A 16,295-nucleotide genomic window follows, 5' to 3' on the forward strand; every position below is an offset into this window, starting at 1 on the left:
ATAGGGGCCAGGAAACACACAAGCTTTAACATTTTAGTCTCTTGTTGAAAAATGAGTGAATAATCTGATGACAAATGTTAAGGAGCAGCCATCTCTATTTGCCCCTTGCTCACATTCCCATGGCAACACTGCGATTATCACTCCAAGGAAAAATACAAACATGGTAATGGTGACAAGCAGAGTTCATTTCAGTGAATGCTGTAACTTTAGTTTAGGATCTGCCTTGTAATACAACCTACAATATTCAGTCTGAATTCAGAAAATACTTTCTAGGAATCCCAGAATACTTGGAGCCACACGCAACATAACTCTGGTAAGAGGAGTCATGACTTGTGTCATGTTTATCTTCATTCATTTATCTTTTAGGATAATAAACTGTTAGGGAACTTCTGTTCAGATCCCAGCAGTCAGTGACACAGCAAACATGGAAGTAAATTCTGCTGCTCCTGAAAAGCTTCTGAGGATAAGGCTGCTTTAGCTTAAGTCAGATCACTGGAAGATTATTTGCTGGGGAAAAGGAAACATTGCTTCATGCTGCATAAAGGAAAGAAGAAAAAAAATATCTATTCTGCCAATTTTTGTTGCCTATTTACGGCTGCTGCCATTAAACAGAGAAGCTGATTTAACTGGTGTGCAGCATCCTTTATAACCACCACTCAGATGGATTGCACCCTGCCTCCCCACATTAAACACGGGAGACTGTTAAACAAACCCTGTCTTCCCAGGGTCAGGTGAGAGCTGAAAGCTGAAACAATGAGCCTTAAAAATCCAACGGAGTTCAGAGTTTGAACCCAAAAGGAGAGGGATGGTCAAGACAGACAAATCTGAAAGAACATTAAGACACAGGGTCACCTCACCTTTGATCTGTTAGAGCAAGCAGCTACTCCAACTTCAGGTATCCATACTGCAGTCTGAATAGCTCCAGAACCTATCACGACACTCTGCAATACTGAACCATCCTAAGAAAAGAAATGGTTTGAGTCAGTGTGTATACACAGCTACTTTTCTGTTTAAATGCATACAGGCATATTCCAAAGGGATTATATTCTCCTAAACTATTCAATAACTATTTAAAAACTGAAATGTTTATACTAAAAGCAAAAAAAATACCTAGCATTTTATCATATTAAGGAAAAAACATAACTAAGGATTTAGAAGTGCTCGATAATCCACATTATCTGACTTTTGGAAAAGTTCAAGAGAATATTGTTCCCAACTACGTAGCTAGTTTCTGTAAAACCCACCTAACATATCCAAGCCTATAGAATGAATCAATAGTAGAACTGAATAGCAGAAATGAAACACAAAATGCTTCAATGTTAAGTACTATTTCAATATTTTATAATAGTATACCATTCTTTCATACAATGCTTTTTCTAATGTTTCTAACATACGGGGAGGAGGGAAGGGAGAAAGCTTTAGATACCCATACTAAGGAAGGAATCAGGGCACATTAAAGATGATCTTACCCGTAAAGACCAAATATTCATGAGCCCACCGAGTCCACCAGAGACCAATGCCAGTCCATCAGGACTGAATGCAACAGTCCGAACAGGAGTAATATGTCCTCTCAGTTGAAATACACACTTGACTTCTACTGCTTTCATGTAGCCGTCCTGCAAATTATTTCAGAGTTATGGAACACTGAACTATTTACAGAAATCAGAATAGCATCACAGCTTCTATATTGTGGAATAAACACTGATCATTCTTAGGGATGAGGGATAACAAAAAATGCAACACAGCCCTTTTTTAGCAAATGTCCCAGGCCATGTTGCTATTTTGGGTACCTCGCTCGCATTCTTCTCCTCCCCCAGTTTTGGAATGAGCAAAGAGAATTTCTTAAATTTACTCCTTTTACCTTGGCACTTGTTTCTTGGTCCCACCATCCTTCTGAGCAAGTTGAGCTGGACTGCAGTGCGATTACAATGTCCTGGGGAACGGTCCAGACACACACCAAACCATTGTGGCATCCTCTAAAGGAAGTCAGGATAAATCATAAATGTATTAGCTGACAAAGTATCAGTGGTGTGGTATCAACTTAAAATATCAGTAGTCTTCACCACCTTCCTGTTAAACTATATTGTACCAAGTAATCTGATTTCCCAATGTATAAATGGATTTTTAATTATTCTCCCCTCTCCTTCCTCTCTCCTCTTCCCCCCACTTTTCAATTTTTACTAACAACGTATCCTCAGAAAAAAATATTTGTATGAAGCAAAAAAAATTCAAGCAGGACCACCACACACAGGTCCTGTGGGATGGAGAATACAGTCGGTAACATGGCCAGCACCACTCTTTCCATTCGAATTCTGAAGCCTCATGGGTCTCATGGCAACTGGGTTAATCAATGAACATTTTTTAAATAAAAAGACAAACCTTTTCTTTATTCTGGTGCTAAAGACTGGTAGAAAAGACCTGCAAAACTGCTATAGAAGCAATGAAAAATAAATTACATACGTAGCTAGTAAAAGCTGCAACTTGGGTCCTTTCCCCGGAAGAGCACACCAGGCAATGCCATTCACAAGGGCTGGATGGGTCAGTGAATGCAGGCGTCTCCAACATCCTCCCATATATCCCCAGAGTTTCACTGTTTCTTCTTTGGCACATGTCAGAAGAATCTTACCAGTTGGATCCCACTTCATACTAACAATCATATCCTATTGGATTAAAAAATAAATTCGAAGTCAGCATGAAGTAACATGGTAAGAACAGAGAGAATTTAACTCTCAGAGCTAATATAATATTTAATAGGCATGTGTTCTTAACCTGCACTCGTTTTTATAAGCAGCTCTGAAGCAGAAAAAAGGGCTTATACAGATCTTTACCTACAGAAATCACCATTAGTTTTTACAAGATGAACTCTACCTTATGTGCGTCGACTAAAACGATTCCTCCTTTTTCAAGTGGCTCCTTTGTACCTATGAGCAATTTTCCATCTGAATAGCCAACTGCAAATGGTCTGTCTTCACTGAACCAGGCAAGGCATGTGACAGACACTACATAAACAGACAATGCAAAAATTAAATCAACTAAATTCAACCTCACCCCAGCCAAAGAGGTTTGGCAGTGCAATCCTCTAAAACAGGAAGTGCACATTATTTCCACCACACCCCCCCCCCCCCCCCCCCCCCCAGCTACTTAACATATCTTTGGCCTGAAAATTTTCTTGAATTTGTATAATAAAGATAAAACTGAGTGCCACTGGAATGACAAGTGTTGAGCTTATTCTGTAAGAGGGGTTGGGGTGGCCTTGGGTGATATGGTTTAGTGTGAGGTGCCCCTGCCCATGGCAGGGGGGTTGGAACTTGATGATCTTAAGGTCCTTTCCAACCCTAACTATTCTATGATTCTATTCTATGATTCTAGAGTTTTTTAAAATTCTTTTAATGAAAATAATTGCATTTATATTCCTGACATGGTGAAAAGAAATATGCTACGGAAAAGAAAAAAAGGTAGATTGAATCCTATACACGTACCTGAGATAGGGATGCTTCTAAGAAAAGCAACTTGAGCCTTTCTTAGGATGCAGATATTGCCTCACTAGATTCTACCAAAAAAATGTGCAAATTCCCTGAAGAAGCAATATGCTGCTTTACATGATGCTACCAAAAATGTGCTACTTGATGTCCCCTAGGACTGGTACTATATAGGAAAACCAGCAATAATTCAGTAATTCAAATGACACTGGCTACAAGTTATCTGTAGATACAGCAGATGCTGCAGGGAATCTACACTGATTTTCTACAATGGCAAAGAATGTCAGGATTTCACTGAGTTGCTAGAAACTCTTTGTCCCTGCTGCAGGGGAATCAGGGTGTAGATGGAGATCCCACAGACTTTTCTCCTCCCACCAACACAAGGGAATGATGCAAATAACGTACCAGAAGTCATGTCCCATGTACAGTATTAATAAAAAAAAAAGGGGGGGGAGGGTAGGGAAAGGATTCATAATTCAAATTTCTACTTAAATACTGACACAGGCACCTACCATCCTTTCTGTAGCAGTGTTCCAGTTCTAGCCGGTGCATGGCTGAAATATCTACAACTTCAATAAGACCAAGAGATCCATCCATACGACCAATTAATAATAGTTCTGGAGCATCACCTGTCCATGTTGCAGCTGGCCCTTCTTCTGGCCAAGCTAGAGCAGATACCCAGTGAGGCTGAAGATCTAGTAATCCTTTTCCTCCTAGGAGTCCAAAAAGTCTTTTAAAACTACTTCATCTTTGTAAAGAAAACAACAAAACTACTTTCCATGGGAAAGTATCAGGAGTTCCTGTTTAGAGGCAGGTAAGTATACTACAAATTCATGGGAGTTACAAGACTATGAAGCAGTATGAATCAAAAGCTTTTCCTGGACAAGGTTGAGAATCCTCTATCACAATGCAATCTTATAAATTTGGCTAATTTAATAATATTACAATTGATGTTCCTCATAAAATATAAGATCACAATCCTCTGAATATTAGAAATTTTACTGAAGTTATTCATTGCCAATTTATGTACGTTTCTTCTTGTATCCTTTTGCTTACATAGCTGCTTTTTCTCCCCAAGACTCTCCTAGAGTTTATCTTCCTAATGCATTTATTTATAAGCTTCTTCCTCTGAGACACTTTTGTTCAAATATGTAAACCAAGCTCACTCGTTCTGTCCCATTAGAAGGCATTCCAGCTAGCTGATCACTTTAGCAATCCTTCCCTCCATTTCAATTTTTTCATTCTCCCTGCTGCATGTAGAAAGGTAAATCTTGCAGAGTACAGAAGACAGTATTTACAGACAAAAACAGCTAAGAGTGATCAAGCCCCACACCTAAATACTTCTGATTCAACAAGGACTCACATGCTGCTCAGTTTTCTTGTGAACTAATTTTAAATCACATCCATATGTGGTTGGTACCCACCTGTAATTAAAACTGTTTACAAGACACTATGGAAGATGGTAGGCATTTAAATTGGAGAGCACACACACTTTAATACTTGAGTAAACAAGCAATCAATAACATAGCACCTTCCCTAGAAATAGTCTGCATTATAACGTTTTCACAGGTAGCATACCATTGACTTGCCAGATGTTCACCATCTTTTCCGTAGCTCCAGCCAGATACTTGCCACTGATGCTCCAACAGACAAGAGAGAAACTAAGGTCACTGGGTGACCCCAGACTTTCCTCTGAATCCCCTTCTCTGTAATAGGATAAAATAATGCCATTTTGAAAGGGCATTTCCTTTAAGCAGACATGAAAACATAGAATGCATTAAATACCCGAGTTAAAATCTGAAGTTCTCCTGCCATCATTGTGGATTTACATAATAAATGTTTCTGCTCATAGATCCATATTCTCTTTAAAACCACTTCAAATTACAGAATGACATAATAGTTATTTCCACAGTGAGGAATTTGAAGTTAGAAAAACAATCAGAAATTAGGAAAACAACTTTCATTAGTTTCACCTATTTGTAACTGAAATTTAACAACTTTGGTGGAGAAAAACTTTCAGGGAAGTCATCAAGTGAAGCAGAATAGCTTGGACAAAAGAAATAGAAGAGGTACACTTTGAGCTCCAGGTTAAACTCCTCCTCTCACAATGTGGTTACACTTTTGCTAACTGTAACAGAACCACTGGTACGTTTTACTACCCTTAATGTCATTCAGGAGGGGCACAGTTTTCACCGATTTAAGCAGCAGGAAAAGAGAGGCTATAATATGCCAGGATGCATATTGTAGGCCAAAGACTGTACCACCCCCATATTTCTGAAGACACAGGAGCCATGTCGGGAGAGCGTTCCTGCTTAAGCAGGAGACATTTAATTTGCGAATAAAACACATAATGAGACATTGTAACTATTAGAAAAAACATTAACTTACTAATGTAACACGTGTAACAATATTAACAGGTAGCAATACTATATAGGGGAATCGTAACCTAAGTTCAATCATGTTCCTCCATATTCTCACAGAAAGAGGAGAGCATTCTACTTAAAACAAGGGATAATGCCTTTTCATCTCTAAGCTCTGAGTCTACCTTAAAAGAAGAACTGGCACTTAGCCACTGCAATAAATAACAGAAATAGAATTGTGTTGCATTTGTATTTACAATCATTATTGATACTGTTAGCAATGAAGCCCATGCAAGTACTTAATTCAGAATCTACAGCACACTTTTCTGCCATATGACTAACAGAAGATCTCCGTTAAAGGAAGATGCTGCTCTTATTGCTATCTTCTTAAGTCAGGTTATGTCATTCCATTTATTCCTTTTGAGGCAGCATCTAACAATAGGAAGCAAACAAGAACTAGAATGATCAGTAAGAAATCATCATGAAACAGCCTCCTAACTCACTATTGTTTCATCATTCTCCTGAGTTAAACTCACTTAGGCTGTACTAAAGAATTAGGTTATATTCTTTCCTTTTGATTTCTTTTTTGGACGTAGTTACAATGATACAAAAGTACTCAGCTCCTGAATCCCACAAGTCACAGATTTTTTGACACCTGACCCAAATGACCACACCTGTAGTTATGTGTTGGAACTGTCCTCTGGAACCCACTGAAGGGATATTCACGTTTTTTTATCCCACTGAAGGGATAGCCCCATTTCTTTTGTATGACAGTCCATTATAGTTTTTATTTCACCTATTTCTCTTATATGAATTAACAGTATTTTTAAACAGCTTTAACATGATCTCTTTATATTAAATCTTATCAGCTTGATATTTAAGTTCTGTTTTCAGTTTTAAGGTATTTAACTTACTTTGCATGCCATAAACACAGAACAGTCCCACAGAAAAAATGTGAGCATGTTAGTGCAGAGATACTGCAGGGTTGGCTCTTTGCATTATCTTGCACAATTACGGTTTAAATGAAATATCTGACTATTGTAAAGAATCAACTTACAGCTTGTTGAGCACACACGTCTGCTGCAATGAGTACTGCTTCTTTGTAACATTCCATACTCTTATGGTGCCATCGTTTCCACTAGTTGCCAAAAGTCCCTTTTTATTGCACCAAACACATGTCATGACCTACAAAACCAAAGTCATCATGGCAAAACTGGAATTTAAATCTAAAGCTTCAGTATGTTTGTTCACTAATATTAAGCAAACATCAACCAATGGACAGAGCATTAGCTACATTACTGAAATATGTTGTAATAATCAAACAAAATGCATTTTCTACTCCAACAGCATTGTGTACAGTAATTAGAATGTGCTTTATGAGGAATCTATCCTTTGTTCAGACCCAGGCTCCACAGGCCACTGCTGCAGAGAATATCGGACAAAGATGTTCACTACTATGATAGAAAAATGAACGCAAACTAAGATCTAGCCTAAGAAAAGATTTAGAGTGATTCTGCTGACTTCATGTACGTTAAGAACACTTCACGTTCCCTTTAATGGAACCTTCAAAGAAGCTAAGCAATTCCCTACATCAGAGGTAAGCAATAACTTACTTTATCACTGAAAAATTATTTCTTTGGGAAATCAGAAATATAGTGCATCTGTAAATTAGTAGTATTTGACTTTTTCAGTATTCTGCAAAAGAGACTATTAACATCCATGCAAGTGGGAAGAAATGATGCTTACCCTGTTCTGATGAGCCTCTAACTTTATGAAGGAACATTTTCGTAAGTCTCCCCCCATATCAGCGAGGGTTTGAGGAATAGTTTGATTATCTCGATCGTGTGCTGCAAGAGTTCTCACCAGCTGCTGTGCAGCCCACTGCCTATGCTGTGAAGATAACCTTGAAGAGAGGCAGCAAGCTGCTAGTGCATTAGCCAGCTCCAGAGGGCCTACAGCAGAAGGATCATAGGAAGGATGGGCATACAAATGGGCAATTAAACCTGCTTAAACAAAACAATGATACGATGCCTAGATGAGTACCAAACAAGTACACAAATGAACACAACATTAGCCATAATTTCCAGAACAAGATAGAGATTAACCAACATTTTACAAGAAGGTTGCAATTGTGTTAACTATGAGAAAAAACACTCTTCTGACATCAAGAGAAAAATAACCCCCTTTAAAATGTCACAACTCCCCCTTAAGAATATTATTGCAAATAGCCTTAATCCCATCATATGGAAAACAGTTGTTCAAAGAGCAAGGGCTTTCTGAACAAGAAAACACCTCCTCTGACAAAGCTGCTGTCACTGCTATGTCCTTCTCTCCCCTTATCACAGCATCAACCTGGTGTTGAGGCACAGCGGTTGCTTTTTGGTTCCCTGACCTCTCATAGCAGAAGCAGCACAACTTCCTGTGTCACAGACAGCACAGTACTTTGGTGGCACTAATCCACTGTTACTCCCCTTTATTTCATTATGTGGCACAACCGAGGCTGAATGTCTTGGCTATATGGCTTTGAGTACAGACACATACACACACAGAGCAGAAAATGTAATGATGTAATAAGATCATATTTCTAAGTAAAATTTGTTTACTAAACTATAAGATGACTTCAATTAAAACAAGTTTTGTACATTTTTGAGAGCATATTTAGTAATACATTATTTTAGCAAGTCTCTCCTTAAATATAAATTGATATTTGAAGATTTAATCATTAACACTCAAAACCAAAGCTGTATCATACCTTTCTTTTCAATTTCTGCTTTATCATAGTTTGGCCTCAGTTTGGCCCCTTTGTCTGCCAACAATGCTACAAGTGCCTGAGTAACCACAAAATTCGGTGATGTGACCAGTTTGTTCTCTTCTGCAATTCCTCTTAGAAAACTTGGCAAAAACTTTCTCTGAATTGGATCATCGACTGTTGTCAAGTTTACACCAGTGGCTGCAGAAATCAAATTCTAAAAATAAATCATTAAAGACAATAAAAACCAGAAAGATCAAGTTTAGAAAACAGTTTTGGTCAAACAAATCATAGAGAGTTTTAAAGATTTTCAGGTTTGTTTGGTTGTTTGCTCTTTGCAGAAATTCTCTACTCCCAACCACTTTCATTTTAACAGGCAAAGATCACATACAGTATGTAATCTAAATCCCTGGGGAATATCTGGTCTTAATGGAAGCAACTATTCAGATCCAGGGATTAAAAAAAAAAAAAAAGGAAAAAGAAGGCATCAAGTAACCAAGAATCCCAGGCAAGAACTAAGGGGCTTATAAAAGAACTTCTTATAAAGTTATGCACCTGGTGGTAGGATAAAAAGTAGTAACACAGAATATAATACATCATCCCATCCCACAATCGTATTTCGCCATAATTCTATTTCATAATCAGAAGAACAATTAATTACTGATACATATGAAATCCTGCTGCATGTCCCCAGCTGTAAGCATCTCTTTCTAAATATAAGCAATCCGTGTTCCACACAGAGTTGACTCAATTTAAAAATCCAAAACTTTAACAGAAAAACTGTATCAATACAACAAGCACATGTGCTTGCCTCCACCTGAAAAGAGTGCTCAGCAAAAAAATGTAAAGTTACTTGATTTTTACCAACAGTAAAACATACCCTTTTAGTGCAAAGTCCTGAACGACATTTGTGAGGAGATCCTCAAACTGAGGGAGTCTCATCACAGTTCAGAAGATAAAAGCACAAATTATCAACATGTACAAGATGGATTGCTTCATTTCATGTATCAATAGTTGAATATTTATGTTGAAATAACAGTCCTACCTGTGTACATAACTGTACCAGCAGTTTTGCAGCACTAGGAGTGTTTGACGCCAAACAGCCTACCGCTGTACTCAGATAGGCAAGACAAGATATAGGCTTGCTTGTTTTGCTGTGTATTCCCCTGGATCGCTCTGCTGAAGTGGCTGCAGTGGCTGGACTCGTGGAGAGGCCTGCTCTGCCTGCTGCAGCCAGGCACATCAAACGAACCAGCGTCCTGATATCTGTTAAGCCCAAGGACTCGAGACCAGCTGCCAGGCTACAGCTGGAACCACTGTCAAAAATGAACATAAATGCTCTTGGTTTTCTTAGTATATTCTAAACCAAAGTTTTGTTCACTTAAAACTATTACTGCACCATTTAGTGAACACTGCCTGTTTGACTAGCTGGACGGGCTGGAGAGAGAAATGAAGCTGCAGTCCCTCCCCTCCTTTTCTTTCAAGCTGAAGACAAAAACACATTACAGACTCACCCAAGCAAAATACCATGAGTTTACTGGGAAACATTCATAGGGAAACTCTTCTTTCCTCTATTGTTTACCTCAAAGTTCTAATACTTAGAATCATAGAATGCTTTGGATTGGAAGGGACCTTAAAGCTCACCCAGCTACAACCCCCTGCCATGGGCAGGCACACCCTTCCCTAGAGCAGGTTGCTCCAAACCCTGTCCAACCTGGCCTTGAACACTGCCAGGGATGGGGCAGCCACATCCCTATCTGTGCCAGGGCCTCACCACCCTCACAGGGAAGAACTTGTTCCTAATCTCATCTAAATCTCTACTCTGTTGGTTTAAAACCATTTCCTCTTGTCCTATCACTATACACCCTTGCCCTGAACAAAATGCTACTTGCTGTGAACAAAGGCAACTTGGAACAAAACCTCACTGTGAAAACGCAGTATCTTTATGTTCTGGATGGCTGATACTACTGCAGTTCACTTTCTATATAAAATGTTGACTTTTTTTCCCCACAGAGTTTGAAAATAGAGTTCAAAAGAACAAAATCAACCAAACTTGTTCACTTAATAGTCTATAAACACAAAAAATGAGAATCGCTTTCCCAGATAGCTTAAAACTGCGTCCCTATCAAACATAACTTGGTAACTGGTTCCAAAAGGAAAGGTAAAAATGTTGCCAAGGATGCCACAAACCTGACAGACAAGAGTGAGAGTGCTCTCATAACCATAGTTCTTGCAAGGAGGACTTGGGCAGCAGCTGTCACTCTTCTCAGAGCCATAACACGGTCATGTGGATTTACGAGGGCAGCTGCTTGTTCTCCTAAGGTTATCCTGCCAGAAGAACTTTTTTCTATAGAGCCATGACAACCTTGGAAATAATGATGATTTGCATCAGTGTTTAAAGATAAAACATTATAATAATAATGTAATAAGTAATAGTCACAGAAGCGAATTTGGCCTAAGTTTGCAAATAAATCCTCAATTTTTTGAAGTTTCATACATACAGAACTATAGTGCTAATGACCGAGAGGAAAATACACTCCTGAAATACACTCCATAAATCAATTACTCCATATTTTCAAAAACAGGTGAGCACAACTTAACAATATTCAACATTAATTCTCCTGTTTCCCTTTTCCATTAGAGGGGCCTACCAACTTAAATACTGATCTTGCATTTCAACAGGCTGGTCAGTAAGCTCCAACTTAAATCCACGAATCCATCTTTGGGCTCTGCAAAACATGCTACGGGCATCCACTGAAGGACTATGGTCACAGTTTTATTATTAAATCAAAGTTTCAAGCTTTCTGGCAGTGTAAATGCCTCACACTCCTCTCCCTAACTCCCCTGTAATAAAAAGACAATTCAGAACCTGTCTTCACTTCCTCAGGGCAGGAGGCAGGAAAGACTGTTGAAACATTTCTGCATTGCCCCTGCAAAATCACACCAAAGGGGAGGCATTTGTTTTTTGAATGAAACTAATTTCAAAATTACCTATTTGCATCAATGTTTCTTCCATACTGTTGGTGGCTGTCACCATTGCAACTGAAGCACCCAGAGGATCACTGTCAGGGAACTGTACAGGTTCAGGTACAATACGTCGATCATTTAACCCAAGAGGTCCTGCCAATAATTCAAACTCCTCTTCTCCTGTTAGCTTTTCATCCTCATCTACATCTAACATATCCCAGTCTTCTAGAATTTGAGAAATATAATTAGACTTGGTTATAAAAGCTGAAATGTTAAATATTTTCAATTAATTAAAAAAACAATAACAGGGTTTAAAATGTAGATTGCAATCTGCAACATACTCATCTTAAAAACTCATCTTCTGGTGTTAACAGACACAACATAGTAAATCAGAAAATAATAATCCCACTCTTGCCCCTGTTCATTACATTTGATCTTCTACTGCAGAGAAGTTTCATGGAAGATTCTCTGAAGTGTCAAACCAGTTGGGTTATTAAAAACACAGAAATAAGAGGTCATCACATCCAGTGCAAGACAACTCAAAAACCTGGAGTATAATGAAAAGCACAGACATACAGCTGTGCTTTTATTTATAACAGGTGCACATTCCAAAAGACTGAACAGTAAGTACAGATGCTAGAAATTTCTGGACTGCATATTTATCAAAAAAGTATGCTCAACTTCTTAGTTTGTATTTGTGCACCCAGGCTTTCTCAACCATTTAGACAAGAAGTCAACTTGTATTTACAGATCCTTCCTGCTCTACCTCACTTCCCATACAGTATCTGAACACTTTTTACCTACTGGAAGACGGACTTGCTGCTAAGTTCTGGTGCACTCTTTCAGTCTTGGATCACATGGTAAATCATACAATTGCCATTATACAAGCTACAGAAAGACCCAGAGTCAAAGAATCATCTGAGAAAGGTTTTCTACAGTCACTAGAAATAATCTATTTAAAGTGAAAGGCATCATCAGGACACTCCCACTTAGTACAATGGTCAAAAAAGCAGCCTAATGGCAGACTTCTGAGATTCTAACTTCTGTTAATTCACTTCTCCTATAAATGCAGCCAAAGAAGTGTATCTGAACACAAGGATTTGCATGTGCAATTCTGGTATAACATCTACCCACAAGACCTCTTCACCCCGTGTTAGGTATTTGCCATTTCAGCTACTTAAGGTGAAGACATGGGAAAAAATGTCACTGATATTTTCTTTCATATGAACTAAAAAGGAAAAAAGTTTTAAAATAGTACACCTAATCTGAAGAATACTCTAAATTATACTTTCCTGTACCATTTCATGACAAGTTTATTTACATGGAAGTACTTTTATAGAAAAATAAGACAAGTGTGAAGCATTTAATATCTTCAGCAACTTAAAAGCATACCTTCATAGACACTGTCTTGTTTACCTATTAAATCAGGAGCCTGGCCTTTGTACCTAGAAGAAATAACAAAGAAAATAAATGAATGGCTCTCATTTTACATATACACACAGTAATTTTCAATTTGGTTTACTAATAAATTACTTGACTTTTAGGTGAATATACATATGTGACTTCTGGAAATGGCTATTAAAACAGAGAAATAAATAAAGGAGCTTCGGGGGGGGGGGGGGGGGGGGGAGAACTTTAAAGTACTAATATGAGAAAGGCCAAAGGCCAATATAACATTGAAAAAGGAAGTTCCCAAAAGTCAGTAAGAATAGGCAACATACCAAGAAATAATTCTTTGCTTTTCATGAAAAAACAGAAATATCAAGACAACCTTTTTTCTAAAGATTGAACACAAAGAAGGATTGTAAGCCTCAGTTAAAATAAACAAACGCTGCTGGGAATTTTGACTTCTCCAAACAAATTGTTGGAATGCGATGATAGTAAGTACTTCTAACTCGCTTCCCTTCTTTACACAGAGTAGTCCACTACCTTGTACTACTGTACCTTTCTGAAGTTGACGTTTTGGATTTACTCTTCAGGGCTAAGTATTTCTCTCTGCAGATGCCGCACAGTAAGTAGTAAGGATTCCCACTACCACATTCACCACCAAACCACCCATCCACGTAAGAACCATTGCTGCGATAGCCCTGGCGGTTTGCACTGCGACCACAGCCTGGGTGGTTTCTCTTCATGTGCTGATTGAAGCCAACCACGCTGGATTCACACAGCTCACAAACAACTACTTCTTCTCGGTCTTCAGATTCACAAACATGCTGCACAGGAAGATTTTCACATGTTATTTGTACAGAATAAATATCTTCACACAGACATAAAACAAGGCAATATTCTCTGGTGGATGTTCCCGTCCATTTCTGTTACACACAAGGAGTGATATTTCTATGGTTAACTTGCACAAAAGCAAAGCAGAAATAGACAATAAGAAAGAGCAGACCCCCTCAGAATGGGAAAAACATTCCATAGTATAGTTTCAGGTAATGAGATTTTCCTATTTCATTTCAGATCTGACCCAAAATTCCTGGCAGTATAACTCTGCTAGTTCACATTCTGTGCTGTCTTTAAGTTACCCGTTTCTCCTCAGAACTAGACAGAAACTAGATGCAACAAAGAAAAAAATCCTTTCTTACCCCGACAATTGGACTTTCTATTTACTGAGCAACAAAAAATATTTTTTGTGACAATAATTTCTGAGGTTTTGTCAGAATATAAAGTTCATTTTTCTATAATGTTTCTGTCCTAATATCAGTAATATCATGGTAATATCCCAGTGAAACAAGCTCTCTGATCAATTCTATCTGCCCACTGAAACTTGCTTCCATATGAGAATCAGGTAACAACTAGGAAACAAAACTTAGTCTTGTGTATTGCTTGTCTAATTTGACATGGATAATATAAAGATTAATAAACTGCTGTTACTCTATTTCTTTTCCACCTGAAACATATTTTTAGAGAATGAAATCTCTAAATTAAGAAAAACTGATTTAAGTGCAAATTATGTTGCTACGGATCAGATATTATTTCAAACAGAACAAGCATTTACAACTGTGTTATCTTACACAGCTAAGCAATCTGAAGCCTCAACCTGTTTTCTAAGTGAGATCATCAAAACAACAACTATACTATTTGCATATTTGTTACATACTACTTGTTCTCAACTTTCAGAGGAGGGAGAAGAAAAACTGTACATGTAAAGTGCAAAGCAAGAAACACAAGTAAACACTATTCTTAATCTAAAATTGAAGCAACAGAATACAAGAAGATTTGATACACGGATGGCATTTAGTAAGATATTTTCAAACAGCCTACAAGCATATGCATGTTACTTTCAATTTAAAAACATGAACATGCAAAAAGCAGTAAGTTAAAGCAGTAAGTTAAAGCAGCCCCCGCTGCAGTCACACACACCCAGGTAGGCCAATCCAATACCTCTGGGATCCACATTCCCAGAATATCATTATCACTAGCCAGGTCTTGCCCAAACATAGCTTCCATTGCTTCATCATCAAGGTCAATTTCCAGCTCCTCATCCAAGTTGAAGTCATAAAGTGCCCCAGGATCTTGCTGCAAAGATATCCCTTCTCTTCGACTCTGGTTCCTGTGGGCCTGTACAGAGCGGTATAATCCCGCTCAAGTAACAAAAACAAACACAGAAAAAATTAAAAAAAGACCAAGAAAGCCATCCTTTTACCTCGCATATAATAAAGATTACTATTATTTTTTACTTCCTTTTGCTTTGTTTTTAACTCTTCTGCTAAATATAATCGACTTACTACCACATAAAACAAAACCACAGATACACATATATGAAGGAGAGTTTTATGACTTTGATGCTAGGTACCAATCCCCCTCCTCTTCCTTTACTGGACCAGCAAGGACCTTAGCAAGTCTTGCAGGATACTTACCAGCCCGCGCTAGCAATGTTCGTGCAGCTAGATCAAATTTGTGTCTTCTCGTTACAGCTGACCGACTCCTAGGAGGAGGTCCACTTGCAGAAGCTGCATTATCCACATGATCCATATCAGGGCTAAAAGAATTGGTAATTTACACGTAAATTAAACCAAATTTTAAGCAGCCACACATAGTAAAGTAAGGAAAAAAATAATAAAATCATATTTATTGCTTTTTTCTTATTTCATGGAAAGAAAAAAAGGAATTTGGAATTCAAGCATTTTCAGTTCCACTACAGCACATATTTACTGTGTATCACAGGCTTTTGACTGGTACCGTGAGATTCACCTCAAACAACTTAAATGCTGCAATCTCAACACTGATGCTTCCACAGTGCCTAAGCATTGCAGAAATTTTGGGAGAGCACTCATTTTATGCTACCAATGTTAGCTACAGCTCAAACTAGGTTTCTTCTTTTTGAAAGAAAAAAAATTCAACATTTCTGTTACCGCTGCCTCAGTCATTCCACTCATGCCCAAAATCTTTTCCAAAACATGAAGTTACTCAGTAACACTTGTTGCTTTATTTATAGAAACTGAAATCTATCAGATCTCCATGAAATGGCAGTTTACATGGAACGAAGCAACTGAGAAAATTTTACAATGCATTATCTCAGTAGGATCAAAGGATCTGAACACAGAAGTGTTCTTAAAATTACATCTTGTAATTGTCCCCTCACTGTTAACAAAAGAGCTGGTAGGATTCCTACGTGTCACTTAAAAAAAGAACTATCGCTTTTAAGATTAAAAACTAAACAGAAGAGAAACAGAGATCTTTCCTCCTTGTTTAATATACCATTTAGATCTAAGGTTATGAAGGCGACTGAGAGCATGA

The 16,295-nt window shown here is 38.1% G+C and overlaps 1 protein-coding gene across 10 annotated transcripts in view; it reads right to left on the bottom strand.

Annotated features, from left to right (window-relative positions):
* HERC1 (HECT and RLD domain containing E3 ubiquitin protein ligase family member 1) overlaps nt 1–16,295 on the bottom strand; it is a 95,992-nt gene that overhangs the window by 13,760 nt on the left and 65,937 nt on the right. For 6 of the 10 annotated variants that reach the window (XM_057399653.1, XM_057399662.1, XM_057399708.1 and 3 more), the window contains 17 exons: nt 15,416–15,537; nt 14,919–15,139; nt 13,500–13,768; nt 12,948–13,000; nt 11,580–11,780; nt 10,779–10,953; nt 9,634–9,904; nt 8,592–8,805; nt 7,586–7,845; nt 6,897–7,024; nt 5,058–5,185; nt 3,992–4,192; nt 2,869–2,999; nt 2,461–2,660; nt 1,862–1,976; nt 1,470–1,616; nt 858–959 (listed from right to left, as the gene is read on the bottom strand). In XM_057399653.1, coding sequence (XP_057255636.1) covers nt 858–959; nt 1,470–1,616; nt 1,862–1,976; nt 2,461–2,660; nt 2,869–2,999; nt 3,992–4,192; nt 5,058–5,185; nt 6,897–7,024; nt 7,586–7,845; nt 8,592–8,805; nt 9,634–9,904; nt 10,779–10,953; nt 11,580–11,780; nt 12,948–13,000; nt 13,500–13,768; nt 14,919–15,139; nt 15,416–15,537 — 2,938 coding nt within the window. The remainder of the gene's footprint in view (nt 1–857; nt 960–1,469; nt 1,617–1,861; nt 1,977–2,460; nt 2,661–2,868; nt 3,000–3,991; nt 4,193–5,057; nt 5,186–6,896; nt 7,025–7,585; nt 7,846–8,591; nt 8,806–9,633; nt 9,905–10,778; nt 10,954–11,579; nt 11,781–12,947; nt 13,001–13,499; nt 13,769–14,918; nt 15,140–15,415; nt 15,538–16,295) is intronic. The other 4 variants (XM_057399682.1, XM_057399672.1, XM_057399692.1 and 1 more) reach the window with 4 other exon arrangements.

This window comes from Pezoporus wallicus, unplaced genomic scaffold (genome assembly GCF_028554395.1).
Source record: "Pezoporus wallicus isolate ANWC-B61680 ecotype Strahan unplaced genomic scaffold, APGP_CSIRO_Pwel_v1 contig_3952, whole genome shotgun sequence".
Classification (NCBI taxonomy): Eukaryota; Metazoa; Chordata; class Aves; order Psittaciformes; family Psittacidae; genus Pezoporus; species Pezoporus wallicus.